Raw genomic sequence first — 17830 nt, forward strand, 5'->3', positions numbered from 1 at the left:
GGACATTAACAGTGAGAGAATGTGAGAGGAGCAGGGACATTAACAGTGAGAGAGTGTCAGAGCAGCAGGGACATTAACAGTGAGAGTGTGAGAGAAGAGCAGGGTCATTAACAGCGTGAGCGTGTGAGAGGAGGAGAGACATTAACAGTGAGATAGTGTGAGAGGAGCAGGGACATTAACAGTGAGAGAGTGTGAGAGGAGCAGGGACATTAACAGTGAGAGAGAGAGGAGCAGGGACATTAACAGTGAGAGAGTGTGAGAGGAGCAGGGACATTAACAGTGAGAGAGTGTGAGAGGAGCAGGGACATTAACAGTGAGAGAGTGAGAGAGGAGCAGGGACATTAACAGTGAGAGAGGAGCAGGGACATTAACAGTGAGAAGAGCAGGATAATTAACTGAGAGAGTGTCAGAGGAGCGGGGACATTAACAGTGAGAGGAGCAGGGACATTAACAGTGAGAGAGTGAGAGGAGCAGGGACATTAACAGTGAGAGAGTGTGAGAAGAGCAGGATCATTAACTGAGACAGTGTGAGAGGAGCAGGGACATTAACAGTGAGAGAGAGAGAGGAGCAGGGACATTAACAGTGAGAGAGTGTGAGAGGAGCAGGGACATTAACAGTGAGAGTGTGAGAGGAGCAGGGACATTAACAGTGAGAGAGAGAGAGGAGCAGGGACATTAACAGTGAGAGAGTGTGAGAGGAGCAGGGACATTAACAGTGAGAGTGTGAGAGGAGCAGGGACATTAACAGTGAGAGTGTGAGAGGAGCAGGGACATTAACAGTGAGAGAGTGAGAGGAGCAGGGACATTAACAGTGAGAGAGTGAGAGGAGCAGGGACATTAACAGTGAGAGAGTGTCAAAGGAGCAGGGACATTAACAGTGAGAGAGTGAGAGAGGAGCAGGGACATTAACAGTGAGAGAGTGAGAGAGGAGCAGGGACATTAACAGTGAGAGTGTGTGAGAGGGGCAGTGACTTTAACAGTGAGAGAGTGTGAGAGGAGCAGAGACGTTAACAGTGAGAGAGAGAGAGGAGCAGGGACATTAACAGTGAGAGTGTGTGAGAGGAGCAGTGACATTAACAGTGAGAGTGTGTGAGAGGGGCAGTGACATTAACAGTGAGAGTGTGAGAGGAGCAGGGACATTAACAGTAAGAGAGTGTGAGAGGAGCGGGGACATTAACAGTGAGAGAGTGTGAGAGGAGCAGTGACATTAACAGTGAGAGAGTGAGAGGAGCAGGGACATTAACAGTGAGAGTGTGTGAGAGGAGTAGGGACATTAGCAGCGAGAAGAGCAGGATCATTAACCGAGAGAGTGTCAGAGGAGCGGGGACATTAACAGTGCGAGAGTGAGAGGAGCAGGGACATTAACAGTGCGAGAGTGTGAGAGGAGCAGGGACATTAACAGTGAGAGAGTGTGAGAGGAGCAGGGACATTAACAGTGAGAGTGTGTGAGAGGAGTAGGGACATTAGCAGCGAGAAAAGCAGGATCATTAACTGAGAGAGTGTCAGAGGAGCGGGGACATTAACAGTGAGAGAGTGAGAGGAGCAGGGACATTAACAGTGAGAGAGTGAGAGGAGCAGGGACATTAACAGTGAGAGTGCGTGAGAGGAGCAGGGACATTAACAGTGAGAGAGTGTGAGAGCAGCAGGGTCATTAACAGTGAGAGAGTGTGAGAGGAGCAGTGACATTAACAGTGAGAGTGTGAGAGGAGCAGGGACATTAACAGTGAGAGAGTGTGAGAGGAGCAGGGACATTAACAGTGAGAGAGTGAGAGGAGCAGGGACATTAACAGTGAGAGAGTGAGAGGAGCAGGGATATTAACAGTGAGAGAGAAAGAGGAGCAGGGACATTAACAGTGAGAGAATGTGAGAGGAGCAGGGACATTAACAGTGAGAGAGTGTGAGAGGAGCAAGGACATTAACAGTGAGAGAGTGGGAGAGGAGCAGGGTCATTAACAGTGAGGGAGTGTGAGAGCAGCAGGGACATTAACAGTCAGAGAGAGAGAGGAGCAGGGACATTAACAGTCAGAGAGAGAGAGGAGCAGGGACATTAACAGTGAGAGAGTGAGAGGAGCAGGGACATTAACAGTGAGAGAGAGAGGAGCAGGGACATTAACAGCGTGAGCGTGTGAGAGGAGCAGTGACATTAACAGTGAGAGAGTGTGAGAGCAGCAGGGACATTAACAGTCAGAGAGGGAGAGGAGCAGGGACATAAACAGTGAGAGTGTGAGAGGAGCAGAGACATTAACAGTGAGAGAGTGTCAGAGCAGCAGGGACATTAACAGTGAGAGTGTGAGAGAAGAGCATGGACACTAACAGTGAGAGGAGCAGAGACATTAACAGTGAGAGAGTGTGAGAGGAGCAGAGACATTAACAGTGAGAGAGTGTGAGAGGAGCAGGGACATTAACAGTGAGAGGAGCAGGGACATTAACAGTGAGAGTGTGTGAGGAGCAGTTACATTAACAGTGAGAGAGTGAGAGGAGCAGGGACATTAACAGTGAGAGAGTGTGAGAGAGGAGCAGGGACATTAACAGTGAGAGAGAGAGGAGCAGGGACATTAACAGTGAGAGAGAGAGAGAGGAGCAGGGACATTTACAGCGTGCGCGTGTGAGAGGAGCAGTGACATTAACAGTGAGAGGAGCAGGGACATTAACAGTGAGAGAGTGTGAGAGCAGCAGGGACATTAACAGTGAGAGAGTGTGAGAGCAGCAGGGACATTAACAGTGAGAGAGTGAGAGAGGAGCAGTGACATTAACAGTGAGAGAGTGAGAGAGGAGCAGGGACATTAACAGTGAGAGAGTGTGAGAGGAGCAGGGATATTAACAGTGAGAGTGTGAGAGGAGCAGGGACATTAACAGTGAGAGAGTGAGAGGAGCAGGGACATTAACAGTGAGAGAGTGAGAGGAGCAGGGATATTAACAGTGAGAGAGAAAGAGGAGCAGGGACATTAACAGTGAGAGAATGTGAGAGGAGCAGGGACATTAACAGTGAGAGAGTGTGAGAGGAGCAGGGACATTAACAGTGAGAGAGTGGGAGAGGAGCAGGGACATTAACAGTGAGAGAGTGTGAGAGCAGCAGGGACATAAACAGTCAGAGAGAGAGAGGAGCAGGGACATTAACAGTGAGAGAGTGAGAGGAGCAGGGACATTAACAGTGAGAGTGTGTGAGAGGAGTAGGGACATTAGCAGCGAGAAGAGCAGGATCATTAACTGAGAGAGTGTCAGAGGAGCGGGGACATTAACAGTGCGAGAGTGAGAGGAGCAGGGACATTAACAGTGCGAGAGTTTGAGAGGAGCAGGGACATTAACAGTGAGAGAGTGTGACAGGAGCAGGGACATTAACAGTGAGAGTGTGTGAGAGGAGTAGGGACATTAGCAGCGAGAAGAGCAGGATCATTAACTGAGAGAGTGTCAGAGGAGCGGGGACATTAACAGTGCGAGAGTGAGAGGAGCAGGGACATTAACAGTGAGAGAGTGTGAGAGGAGCAGGGACATTAACAGTGAGAGTGTGTGAGAGGAGTAGGGACATTAGCAGCGAGAAGAGCAGGATCATTAACTGAGAGAGTGTGAGAGGAGCAGGGACATTAACAGTGAGAGAGTGAGAGGAGCAGGGACATTAACAGTGAGAGAGTGAGAGGAGCAGGGACATTAACAGTGAGAGTGTGTGAGAGGAGCAGGGACATTAACAGTGAGAGAGTGTGAGAGCAGCAGGGACATTAACAGTGAGAGAGTGTGAGAGGAGCAGTGACATTAACAGTGAGAGTGTGAGAGGAGCAGGGACATTAACAGTGAGAGAGTGTGAGAGCAGCAGGGACATTAACAGTGAGAGAGTGTGAGAGCAGCAGGGACATTAACAGTGAGAGAGTGAGAGAGGAGCAGTGACATTAACAGTGAGAGATTGAGAGAGGAGCAGGGACATTAACAGTGAGAGAGTGTGAGAGGAGCAGGGATATTAACAGTGAGAGTGTGAGAGGAGCAGGGACATTAACAGTGAGAGAGTGAGAGGAGCAGGGACATTAACAGTGAGAGAGTGTGAGAGGAGCAGGGACTTCAACAGTGAGAGAGTGGGAGAGGAGCAGGGACATTAACAGTCAGAGAGTGTGAGAGCAGCAGGGACATTAACAGTCAGAGAGAGAGAGGAGCATGGACATTAACAGTGAGAGTGTGAGACGGGGCAGAGACATTAACAGTGAGAGAGTGTCAGAGCAGCAGGGACATTAACAGTGAGAGAAGAGCAGGGTCATTAACAGCGTGAGCGTGTGAGAGGAGGAGAGACATTAACAGTGAGATAGTGTGAGAGGAGCAGGGACATTAACAGTGAGAGAGTGAGAGCAGCAGGGACATTAACAGTGAGAGTGTGAGAGAAGAGCAGGGACACTAACAGTGAGAGAGTGTGAGAGGAGCAGAGACATTAACAGTGAGAGAGTGTGAGAGGAGCAGGGACATTAACAGTGAGAGAGAGAGAGAGAGAGGAGCAGGGACATTTACAGCGTGAGCATGTGAGAGGAGCAGTGACATTAACAGTGAGAGAGTGTGAGAGCAGCAGGGACATTGAGAGTGTGAGAGGAGCAGGGACATTAACAGTGAGAGAGTGTGAGTGGAGCAGGGACATTAACAGTGAGAGAGTGTGAGATGAGCAGGGACATTAACAGTAGGAGAGTGTGAGAGGAGCGGGGACATTAACAGTGACAGAGTGTGAGAGGAGCGGGGACATTGAGAGTGTGAGAGGAGCAGGGACATTAACAGTGAGAGTGTGAGTGGAGCAGGGACATTAACAGTGAGAGAGTGTGAGATGAGCAGGGACATTAACAGTAGGAGAGTGTGAGAGGAGCGGGGACATTAACAGTGAGAGAGTGTGAGAGGAGCGGGGACATTGAGAGTGTGAGAGGAGCGGGGACATTGAGAGTGTGAGAGGAGCGGGGACATTAACAGTGAGAGAGTGTGAGAGGAGCGGGGACATTGAGAGTGTGAGAGGAGCGGGGACATTAACAGTGAGAGAGTGTGAGAGGAGCAGGGACATTAACAGTGAGAGAGGAGCAGGATCATTAACTGAGAGAGTGTGAGAGGAGCGGGGACATTAACAGTGAGAGAGCGAGAGGAGCAGAGGTATTACCAGTGGGGGAGGAACTACGTCATTAACAGTGAGAGAGGCGCCCGGCCATTAACAATGAGACCGCAATCCATTTCTCTGTGTGCAGGAGGTTAAAACTGGTACTTGTTAATCAGGCTTCCGAACGCAGTATTTATTATCTGACCTCAAATGTAGAAGTTTATTTTGTTCTTCTTTGTGCCCTTCAAGGTTGAGGTGCTGATTAGTTTAGGACTGGAGGAGACGCACCAGGTTCTATTGTATGTACCTAGTACAGAAACACTGATGTCGACAGAGGAGTTCACAGCAGATTTGTAATCTGGTTGTCCAGTCGAATATGGTGCTCAGAGTGTTTTGGGTCCAGAGGTTGGGATTTTGGTGCCTGTGAATTAGAGGATACATTTGCCTGAATGTCTTGTATTTGCCAGGTGCTGTACGAGGTGGCTTGGAGTGAAAGTGTGGGCAGAGACTGTGTCGCCTATTGTGCAAAGAAGTGAGTATGGTGACATTGTAGGGGAACGATGGAAGATTCATGTCACTCTGATATGTAGGGTTACACTCGGAACATCAACTATATGAACTTATTTCATATTATTCTTCCTTTCTACATCACTGGGTATTTCAGATCACCTGAATGTTGTTTTTTTCATGAATTTCGACACATTCTTCCTACAGGATAGCATCATGAAAGTGTGGAAACAATTGAAGGAAGCGGCAATGTTTGTTTTTAAAATAGATCAGTTTGAGCGGAAGAGATTGAAAGGAAGAACTGAAATCATGTTGCAAAACTAATTGAAATGTGAAGCAACCAGGTCACTGTGAAGTTTAATGTGAGAACATTAGAATTTTAAAGAACAAGAAATGGCACTGGATGCTGCTTTTCAACCCAGTTTACCCACCTCCTCGCCATAATCCTCCAATCGCTACAAACATGGATCTCTGCTTGATAGTCCACGCTAGTAATTGAGCAATTAGAGAATCGAGAGAATAAGTTTCTTTGGAATACACATTAAAGTGTTTTCTGTCCATTTGAGTTTTGGGACTTTCTATAGCACCTTCCTGCCAAAGAGCTTCACCTGTCTTTCTTGTTGATGCTGACAAAGCTGGATCTGACATATTGGGGGTATCGGATGGCTTTTTAAATAATTACTTTAACTTTATTGATCGACACAGTGTATCACTGCCTGAATCGAAACTTCTATTTTTTTAACCTGCACAGAGTTATGCACTATGTTAGCCATTGGGGATGGGTTGGGTGCTCCTTTGCGGTCAGGTTGGGTAGATCAGGCCAAGCTGGACCAGGTGGGGGTCAAGGATCGGTCCGGCCACTTGGTGTATGGGCAATGTCAGGCGAGTGAAGTGGATAAAACTACTCTGCACGCTGCTGCATCTTAGCAGCAACTCTTCGAACAAGCCAGTGTGTTTTTTCACTTATCTAATAGGACTTAAAATTATTGCACGGCCCGTAAAATAATTTCCAGCTTTTCGACAGCACTGGTGTTCGGGTTTGAGGTATTGTACTGTCGGTGGTTTTATTTTGGGCACCCATCCAAACTCTGAATTGCTAGTCTGCAGAAATCTCGGTCAATCAACTGGAGTAGATAGTAATGGTGGTGCAGTGATATTGGATGGAGCAGGCAGCAGAGATGTGTGGTGATACAACTGGAGTAGATAGTAATGGTGGTGCAATGATATTGGATGGAGCAGGCAGCAGAGATGTGTGGTGATACAACTGGAGTAGATAGTAATGGTGGTGCAATGATATTGGATGGAGCAGGCAGCAGAGATGTGTGGTGATACAACTGGAGTAGATAGTAATGGTGGTGCAATGATATTGGATGGAGCAGGCAGCAGAGATGTGTGGTGATACAACTGGAGTAGCTAGTAATGGTGGTGCAGTGATATTGGATGGAGCAGGCAGCAGAGATGTGTGGTGATACAATTCTATAACAAGACAATAAATAGGAGCAGGAATAGACTACATGGCCTGTCGACCCTGCCTGACTATTCAACACTATCTCACTGTTAAGGCCCCCACTCCTCTCACTCTTAATGACCACCTCCTCTCACACTCTCTCACTGTTAATGTCCCCCTCCTCTCGTCTCCCTCACTATTAATGTCCCCCCTCATCTCATTCACTCTCATTGTTAATGTCCCCCCTCCTCTCACACTCACTCATTGTTAACGTCAATGCTCCTCTCACTCTCCCACACTGTTAATGTACCCCCCTTATCTCACTCTCACTGTTAATGTCCCTGCTCCTCTCACACTCTCTCACTGTTAATGTCCCTGCTCCTCTCTCACTCTCTCACTGTTAATGTCCCTGCTCCTCTCTCACTCTCTCACTGTTAATGTCCCTGCTCCTCTCTCACTCTCTCACTGTAAATGTCCCTGCTCCTCTCTCACTCTCTCACTGTTAATGTCCCTGCTCCTCTCTCACTCTCTCACTGTTAATGTCCCTGCTCCTCTCACACTCTCTCACTGTTAATGTCCCTGCTCCTCTCTCACTCTCTCACTGTTAATGTCCCTGCTCCTCTCACACTCTCTCACTGTTAATGTCTCTGCTGCTCTCACACTCTCTCACTGTTAATGTCCCTGCTCCTCTCTCACTCTCTCACTGTTAATGTCCCTGCTCCTCTCACACTCTCTCACTGTTAATGTCCCTGCTCCTCTCTCACTCTCTCACTGTTAATGTCCCTGCTCCTCTCACACTCTCTCACTGTTAATGTCTCTGCTGCTCTCACACTCTCTCACTGTTAATGTCCCTGCTCCTCTCACACTCTCTCGCTGTTAATGTCCCTGCTCCTCTCACACTCTCTCACTGTTAATGTCCCTGCTCCTCTCTCACTCTCTCACTGTTAATGTCCCTGCTCCTCTCACACTCTCTCACTGTTAATGTCCCTGCTGCTCTCACACTCTCTCACTGTTAATGTCCCTGCTCCTCTCACACTCTCTCACTGTTAATGTCCCTGCTCCTCTCTCACTCTCTCACTGTTAATGTCCCTGCTCCTCTCTCACTCTCTCACTGTTAATGTCCCTGCTCCTCTCTCACTCTCTCACTGTTAATGTCTCTGCTGCTCTCACACTCTCTCACTGTTAATGTCCCTGCTCCTCTCACACTCTCTCACTGTTAATGTCCCTGCTCCTCTCACACTCTCTCACTGGTAATGTCTCTGCTGCTCTCACACTCTCACTGTTAATGTCCCTGCTCCTCTCTCACTCTCTCACTGTTAATGTCCCTGCTCCTCTCACACTCTCTCACTGTTAATGTCCCTGCTCCTCTCACACTCTCTCACTGTTAATGTCCCTGCTCCTCTCACACTCTCTCACTGTTAATGTCTCTGCTGCTCTCACACTCTCACTGTTAATGTCCCTGCTCCTCTCACACTCTCTCACTGTTAATGTCCCTGCTCCTCTCTCACTCTCTCACTGTTAATGTCCCTGCTCCTCTCACACTCTCTCACTGTTAATGTCCCTGCTCCTCTCACACTCTCTCACTGTTAATGTCCCTGCTCCTCTCACACTCTCTCACTGTTAATGTCTCTGCTGCTCTCACACTCTCACTGTTAATGTCCCTGCTCCTCTCACACTCTCACTGTTAATGTCCCTGCTCCTCTCACACTCTCTCACTGTTAATGACACTGCTCCTCTCACACACTCAGTTTAAAAAAAAATAATTTTAATTAAAGGTTTTCATAAAATATCAATAACAAAATGAGAAAGAAAATAGAACCCAACAGGGTTAAGTACAAAACACAATCTAAACAAGCAACCCCCCAAACCCCCCCTCTCCCCCGAGCTGCTGCTGCCATTGACCAATGTCTATCGTTCTGCCAGAAAGTCTAAGAACGGTTGCCACCGCCTAATGAACCCTTGTACCGACCTTCTCAAGGCGAATTTCACCCTCTCCAACTTAATAAACCCTGCCCTATCGCTGATCCAGGATTCCACGCTTGGGGGCCTCGTATCTTTCCACTGAAGGAAAATCCTTCGCCGGGCTACCAGGGACGCAAAGGCCAGAATTCCGGCCTCTTTCGCCTCCTGCACTCCCGGCTCCTCTGCCACCCCAAATATTGCGAGCCCCCAGCCCGGTTTGACCCTGGATCCTACCACCCTCGACACCATCCTCGCTACGCCCTTCCAAGATTCCTCCAGCGCTGGGCATGCCCAGAACATATGGGTGTGATTTGCTGGGCTCCCTGAGCACCTAACACACCTGTCCTCACCCCCAAAGGACCTGCTCATCCTTGTCCCGGTCATGTGTGCCCTGTGCAGCACCTTAAACTGTATGAGGCTGAGCCTCGTGCATGAAGAGGAAGAGTTCACCCTCCCTAGGGCATCTGCCCACGTCCCCTCTTCGATCTCCTCTCCCAACTCCTCCTCCCACTTACCTTTCAACTCCACCACCAAGGCCTCCTCCTCCTCCTGCATCACCTGGTAAGTTTCCGGGATCTTCCCCACTCCCACCCACCCCCCCGAGAGCACCCTGTCCTGTGTGTGGCAGTAGCCGTGGGAATTCCACCACCTGCCGTCTGGCAAACGCCCTTACCTGTAAGTACCTGAAGGTGTTCCCCGGGGGGGAGCCCATACTTCTCCACCAGCTCACCCAAGCTCGTGAACTTCCCGTCCACAAACAGGTCCCCCAGCTTTCGTATGCCTGCCCTGTGCCACCCCGAAAACCCTCCACCTGTTCTTCCTGGGGCGAACCGGTGGTTCCCCCGTAATGGGGTCCACGCCGAGGCCCTAACATCCCCCCTATGCCGCCTCCACTGCCCCCAAATTTGAGGGCCGCCACCACCACCGGGCTCGTGGTATACCTCCTTGGAGGGAGCGGCAGAGGCGCCGTTGCCAGCGCCCCCAGACTCGTACCCACACAGGACGCCGTCTCCAGCCTCTTCCATGCAGCCCCCTCCCCCTCCATCACCTACTTATGCACCATTGTCGCATTGGCGGCCCAGTAGTACCCACAGAGGTTGGGCAGCGCCAGCCCCCCCCCTATCTCTACTCCGCTCCAGGAACACCCTTCTCACCCTCGGAGTCCCACGCGCCCACACAAACCCCATTATACTCCTGTTAACCCGCCTGAAAAAAGCCTTCGGGATAAACACGGGGAGGCACTGGAACAGGAACAAAACCCTTGGGAGCACCGTCATTTTGATTGACTGCACCCTACCCGCCAGGGGCAGCGGCAACGCGTCCCACCTCTTGAACTCCTCCTCCATTTGCTCCACCAGCCTTGTAAAGTTAAGACTATGCAGGGCCCCCCAGCTCCTGGCCACCTGGACCCCCAAATATCTGAAACTCCTCTCCGCCCTTTTTAGTGGGAGCTCGCCAATCCCCCTCTCCTGGTCCCCGAGCTGAACTACGAACAGCTCGCTCTTCCCCATATTGAGCTTGTACCCCGAAAAGTCCCCGAATTCCCTAAGGATCCTCATTACCTCTGGCATTCCTCCCACCGGGTCCGCCACACACAGCAGCAGGTCGTCCACATAAAGCGACACCCTATGCTCCTCCCCACCCCGCACCAACCCCCTCCAGTTCCTCGACTCTCTCAGTGCCATAGCCAGGGGTTCAATCGCCAGTGCGAAGAGCAGGGGGGACAGAGGACACCCCTGTATCGTCCCTCGGTGCAACTGAAAGTACTCGGACCTCCTCCTGTTTGTGGCCACACTCGCCATCGGGACCTCATACAACAGCCTAACCCACCTGACAAATCCCTCCCCAAACCCAAACCTCTTCAGCACCTCCCACAGGTACCCCCACTCTACCCTATCGAAGGCTTTCTCAGCGTCCATCGCCACCACTATCTCCGCCTCCCCCTCCCTCGCCGGCATCATGATAACGTTCAAAAGCCTCCGCACATTCGCATTCAACTGTCTCCCCTTCACAAAACCCGTCTGGTCTTCATGGATGATCTGCGGCACACAATCCTCAATCCTCGTGGCTAAGACCTTCGCCAGCACCTTGGCATCTACATTTAGCAAGGAAATCGGCCTGTAAGACCCACATTGCAGGGGATCCTTGTCCCGCTTCAGTATCAAGGAGATCAGTGCCCGGGACATCGTCGGGGGTAAAGCCCCCCCTCCCTTGCCTCATTGAAGGTCCTAACTAACAGCGGGCCCAACAGGTCCAGATATTTTTTATAGAACTCGACCGGGAAACCGTCCGGCCCCGGTGCCTTCCCCGCCTGCATGCTTCCTATCCCTTTGATCAGCTCCTCCAGCCCAATCAAAGAACAAAGAACAAAGAAATGTACAGCACAGGAACAGGCCCTTCGGCCCTCCAAGCCCATGCCGACCATACTGCCCGACTAAACTACAATCTTCTACACTTCCTGGGTCCGTATCCTTCTATTCCCATCCTATTCATATATTTGTCAAGATGCCCCTTAAATGTCCCTATCGTCCCTGCCTCCACTACCTCCTCCGGTAGTGAGTTCCAGGCACCCACTACCCTCTGCGTAAAAAACTTGCCTCGTACATCTACTCTAAACCTTGCCCCTCTCACCTTAAACCTATGCCCCCTAGTAATTGACCCCTCTACCCTGGGGAAAAGCCTCTGACTATCCACTCTGTCTATGCCCCTCATAATTTTGTATACCTCTATCAGGTCGCCCCTCAACCTCCTTCGTTCCAGTGAGAACAAACCGAGTTTATTCAATCGCTCCTCATAGCTTATGCCCTCCATACCAGGCAACATTCTGGTAAATCTCTTCTGCACCCTCTCTAAAGCCTCCACATCCTTCTGGTAGTGTGGCGACCAGAATTGAACACTATACTCCAAGTGTGGCCTAACTAAGGTTCTATACAGCTGCAACATGACTTGCCAATTCTTATACTCAATGCCCCGGCCAATGAAGGCAAGCATGCCGTATGCCTTCTTGACTACCTTCTCCACCTGTGTAGCCCCTTTCAGTGATCTGTGGACCTGTACTCCTAGATCTCTTTGACTTTCAATACTCTTGAGGGTTCTACCATTCACTGTATATTCCCTACCTGCATTAGCCCTTCCAAAATGCATTACCTCACATTTGTCCAGGTTAAACTCCATCTGCCATCTCTCCGCCCAAGTCTCCAGACAATCTAAATCCTGCTGTATCCTCAGACAGTCCTCATCGCTATCCGCAATTCCACCAACCTTTGTGTCGTCTGCAAACTTACTAATCAGACCAGTTACATTTTCCTCCAAATCATTTATATATACTACAAAGAGCAAAGGTCCCAGCACTGATCCCTGTGGAACACCACTGGTCACAGCCCTCCAATTAGAAAAGCATCCCTCCATTGCTACCCTCTGCCTTCTATGGCCTAGCCAGTTCTGTATCCACCTTGCCAGTTCACCCCTGATCCCGTGTGACTTCACCTTTTGTACTAGTCTACCATGAGGGACCTTGTCAAAGGCCTTACTGAAGTCCATATAGACAACATCTACTGCCCTACCTGCATCAATCATCTTAGTGACCTCCTCGAAAAACTCTATCAAGTTAGTGAGACACGACCTCCCCTTCACAAAACCGTGCTGCCTCTCACTAATACGTCCATTTGCTTCCAAATGGGAGTAGATCCTGTCTCGAAGAATTCTCTCCAGTAATTTCCCTACCACTGAAGTAAGGCTCACCGGCCTGTAGTTCCCGGGATTATCCCTGCCACCCTTCTTAAACAGAGGAACAACATTGGCTATTCTCCAGTCCTCCGGGACATCCCCTGAAGACAGCGAGGATCCAAAGATTTCTGTCAAGGCCTCAGCAATTTCCTCTCCAGCCTCCTTCAGTATTCTGGGGTAGATCCCATCCGGCCCTGGGGACTTATCTACCTTAATATTTTTTAAGACACCCAACACCTCGTCTTTTTGGATCACAATGTGACCCAGGCTATCTACACCCCCTTCTCCAGACTCAACATCTACCAATTCCTTCTCTTTGGTGAATACTGATGCAAAGTATTCATTTAGTACCTCGCCCATTTCCTCTGGCTCCACACATAGATTCCCTTGCCTATCCTTCAGTGGGCCAACCCTTTCCCTGGCTACCCTCTTACTTTTTATGTAAGTGTAAAAAGCCTTGGGATTTTCCTTAACCCTATTTGCCAATGCCTTTTCATGACCCCTTCTAGCCCTCCTGACTCCTTGCTTAAGTTCCTTCCTACTTTCCTTATATGCCACACAGGCTTCCTCTGTTCCCAGCCTTTTAGCCCTGACAAATGCCTCCTTTTTCTTTTTGACGAGGCCTACAATATCACTCGTCATCCAAGGTTCCCGAAAATTGTCGTATTTATCTTTCTTCCTCACAGGAACATGCCTGTCCTGTATTCCTTTCAACTGACACTTGAAAGCCTCCCACATGTCAGATGTTGATTTGCCCTCAAACATCCGCCCCCAATCTATGTTCTTCAGTTCCCGCCTAATATTGTTATAATTAGCCTTCCCCCAATTTAGCACATTCATCCTCGGACCACTCTTATCCTTGTCCACCAGTACTTTAAAACTTACTGAATTGTGGTCACTGTTACCGAAATGCTCCCCTACTGAAACATCTACCACCTGGCCGGGCTCATTCCCCAATACCAGGTCCAGTACCGCCCCTTCCCTAGTTGGACTGTTTACATATTGTTTTAAGAAGCCCTCCTGGATGCTCCTTACAAACTCTGCCCCGTCTAAGCCCCTGGCACTAAGTGAGTCCCAGTCAATATTGGGGAAGTTGAAGTCTCCCATCACCACAATCGGGGCCCCCAGTCCCGCCACCAGTCCCTCTTCCACCTTTGGAAACCTCAATTGATCCAGGAAACGGCCCATCCCTCCCTCCTCCCGTGGGGGCTCGGATCGGTACAGTTCCTCATAGAAGTCCCTGAAGACCCCATTGATGCCAACCCCACTCCGCACCACACTGCCTCCCCTGTCCTTAACTCCCCCGATCTCCCTAGCTGTGTCCCGCTTCCGAAGCTGATGCGCCAGCATCCGGCTTGCCTTTTCCCCATACTCGTCGACCGCCCCCTGGGCCTTCCTCCACTGCACCTCCGCCTTCCTGGTGGTCACCAGGTCGAATTCGGCCTGGAGGCAGCGCCTCTTCCTCAACAATCCTTCCTCAGGTTCTTCCGCATACCGCTCACTGTTAACATCCCTGCTCCTCTCTCACACTCTCACTGTTAACATCCCTGCTCCTCTCACACCATCTCACTGTTAATGTCCCCGCTCTTCCCTCGCACTCTCACTATAAATGTCCCTGCTCCTCTCTCACTGTTAATGACCCTGCTCCTCTCACACTCTCTCACTGTTAACATCCCTGCTCCTCTCTCACTCTCTCACTGTTAATGTCTCTGCTCCTCTCACACTCTCACTGTGAATGACCCCGCTCCTCTCACACTCTCTCACTGTTAATGTCCCTGCTCATCTCAGACTCCCTCACTGTTAATGTCCCTGCTCCTCTCACACTCTCTCACTGTTAATGTCCCTGCTCCTCTCTCACTCTCTCACTGTTAATGTCCCTGCTCCTCTCACACTCTCTCACTGTTACTGACCCCGTTCCTATCACACACTCTCACTGTTAATGTCCCTGCTCCTCTCACACTCTCTCACTGTTAATGTCCCTGCTCCTCTCACACTCTCTCACTGTTAATGTCCCTGCTCCTCTCTCACTCTCTCACTGTTAATGTCCCTGCTCCTCTCTCACTCTCTCACTGTTAATGTCCCTGCTCCTCTCACACTCTCTTACTGTTAATATCCCTGCTCCTCTCTCACTCTCTCACTGTTAATGTCCCTGCTCCTCTCTCACTCTCTCACTGTTAATGTCCCTGCTCCTCTCTCACTCTCTCACTGTTAATGTCCCTGCTCCTCTCTCACTCTCTCACTGTTAATATCCCTGCTCCTCTCTCACTGTTTTTAAAAAAATATATTTTATTGAAATTTTTTTCCAAACAACAATTTTTCCCTCTTACAAAGCAAACGAAACAATAACAAAACAGAATTTTTTAACAATACACATGTAACAAAACCCCATTGTCTATTGACCTAAACTAAACTAACCCCCCCCCCCTCCCCCCTGGGTTGCTGCTGCTGGTCATCTGTCTTCCCTCTAACGTTCCCCTAGGTAGTCGAGAAATGGCTGCCACCGCCTGGTGAACCCTTCAGCCGATCCTCTCAGGGCAAACTTTATCTGCTCCAGTTTAATGAACCCCGCCATATCATTGACCCAGGCCTCCAGTCCGGGGGGGTTTCGCCTCCTTCCACATGAGTAGGATCCTGCGCCGGGCTACTAGGGACGCAAAGGCCACGACATCGGCCTCTTTCGCCTCCTGCACTCCCGGCTCTTCCGCAACTCCAAATAGAGCTAACCCCCAGCCTGGTTTGACCCGGGCCTTCACCACCTGCGAAATCACTCCTGTCACTCCCTTCCAATACCCTTCCAGTGCCGGGCACGCCCAAAACATATGTGCGTGGTTTGCCGGGCTCCCGCCACACCTCCCACATTTGTCCTCCACTCCAAAGAACTTGCTCAATCTTGCCCCTGTTATGTGTGCTCTATGTAGCACCTTAAATTGAATCAGGCTAAGCCTGGCGCATGAGGAAGAGGAGTTTACCCTGCTTAGGGCATCAGCCCACATACCCTCTTCTATCTCCTCCCCTAATTCTTCTTCCCACTTTCCCTTTAGTTCTCCCACCGACTCCTCCCCCTCTTCCCTCACCTCTCTGTAAATCTCTGACACCTTGCCCTCTCTGACCCACACCCCTGAAAGCACCCTGTCCTGTATCCCCTGTGTCGGGAGCAACGGAAATTCCCTCACCTGTTGTCTAGTAAACGCCCTCACCTGCATATATCTCAAGAAATTTCCCCGGGGTAACTTATACTTTTCCTCCAATGCTCCTCTCTCACTGTTAATGACCCTGCTCCTCTCTCACTCTCTCACTGTTACTGACCCCATTCCTATCACGCACTCTCACTGTTAATGACCCCGCTCCTCTCTCACTCTCTCACTGTTAATGTCCCCGCTCCTCTCACACTCTCTCACTGTTAATGTCCCTGCTCCTCTCACACTCTCTCACTGTTAATGTCCCTGCTCCTCTCACACTCTCTCACTGTTAATGTCCCTGCTCCTCTCACACACTCTCACTGTTACTGACCCCGTTCCTATCACACTCTCTCACTGTTAATGTCCCCGCTCCACTCACACACTCTCACTGTTACTGACCCCGTTCCTATCACACACTCTCACTGTTAATGACCCCGCTCCTCTCACACTCTCTCACTGTTAATGACCCTGCTCATCTCACACTCTCTCACTGTTAATGTCCCTGCTCCTCTCACACTCACTGTTACTGACCCCGTTCCTATCACACACTCTCACTGTTAATGACCCCGTTCCTATCACACTCTCTCACTGTTAATGACCCTGCTCATCTCACACTCTCTCACTGTTAATGTCCCTGCTCCTCTCACACTCACTGTTACTGACCCCGTTCCTATCACACTCTCTCACTGTTAATGTCCCTGCTCCTCTCACACACTCTCACTGTTAATGTCCCTGCTCCTCTCACACTCACTGTTACTGACCCCGTTCCTATCACACTCTCTCACTGTTAATGTCCCTGCTCCTCTCACACACTCTCACTGTTAATGTCCCTGCTCCTCTCTCACTCTCACTGTTAATGTCCACGTATCTCTCACACTGTCTCACTGTTAATGTCCCCGCTCCTCTCTCACTATTAATGTCCCCACTCCTCTCACACACTCTCTCATTGTTAATTTCCCCTGCTCCTCTCACATTCTCACTGTTCACTTCCCTGCTCCTCTCACTCTCTCGCTGTTAATGTCCCCGCTCCTCTCACACTCTCTCATTACCATGGCATTACCATTGGTGAATCCCCCACTCTCAATATTCTGTGGGTTGCCATTGACCCCAAACTGAACTGGACTAGCCATATAAATACTGTGACTACAAGAGCAGGTCAGAGGCAGGGAATCCTCCTGACCCGCCACAGCCTGTTCACCGCCTACAAGGCACAATCTGGAGTGTGATGGAATATTCTCAACTTGCCTGGATGAGTGTAGCTCCAACAACACTCAAGCTCATCATCATCGACGACAAAGCAGCCCACTTGATTGGCATCTCACCCACAAACATTCACTCCCTCCACCACTACAGCAGCCGTGTGTGCCATCTACAAGATGCACTATAGGAACTCCCCAAGGCTCCTTACGCAGCACTTTCCAAACTGATGACCACTACCATCTAGAAGGACAGTTGCAGCAGACACATGGGAACACCACCACCTGGAAATTCCCCTCCGAGCCACTCCCCACCCTGACTTGGAAATATATTGGCCACTCCTTCACAGTCAATGGGACAAAATCCAAGAACTCTCTCCCTAACAGCACTGTGGGTGTACCTACACAATATTGACTGCAGCGGTTCAAGAAGGCAACTCAACACCACCTTCTCTGGGGCAATCCGGGATGGAGAATAAATGTTGACCTCGGCAGGGAAGCCCACATCCTGAAAATGAAGAAAATAAATGGAGGTCATTTGTTTTTTCAGTTCAGCAATGGGATGTTAATTGGGTGTCATTGTCTTGGTCATTTCTCTCAGATCTGGTTCTGGGCAGTGATTTTTACAATAGTTGTTACGCTGACCAATTGAAAATAAATGGGCGTAAATGCACACTATTTATTATATATTTATTATTGGCAGAACAATTGCATATTGTAACTTTTAGGTAACCCTCATCAGCGTTGTCCTATCTCGATTTTACTG

General features: G+C 49.9%; 1 protein-coding gene across 1 annotated transcript in view; it reads left to right on the forward strand.

Moving 5' to 3' along the window:
• The window catches only part of LOC140386629 (protein CASP-like), a 1158102-nt gene that overhangs the window by 1138889 nt on the left and 1383 nt on the right, over positions 1 to 17830 (forward strand). Inside the window, exon 22 of the mRNA XM_072469118.1 lies at positions 5515 to 5579. Coding sequence (XP_072325219.1) covers positions 5515 to 5579 — 65 coding nt within the window. The remainder of the gene's footprint in view (positions 1 to 5514; positions 5580 to 17830) is intronic.

This window comes from Scyliorhinus torazame, chromosome 12 (assembly GCF_047496885.1).
Source record: "Scyliorhinus torazame isolate Kashiwa2021f chromosome 12, sScyTor2.1, whole genome shotgun sequence".
NCBI classification, from domain to species: Eukaryota; Metazoa; Chordata; class Chondrichthyes; order Carcharhiniformes; family Scyliorhinidae; genus Scyliorhinus; species Scyliorhinus torazame.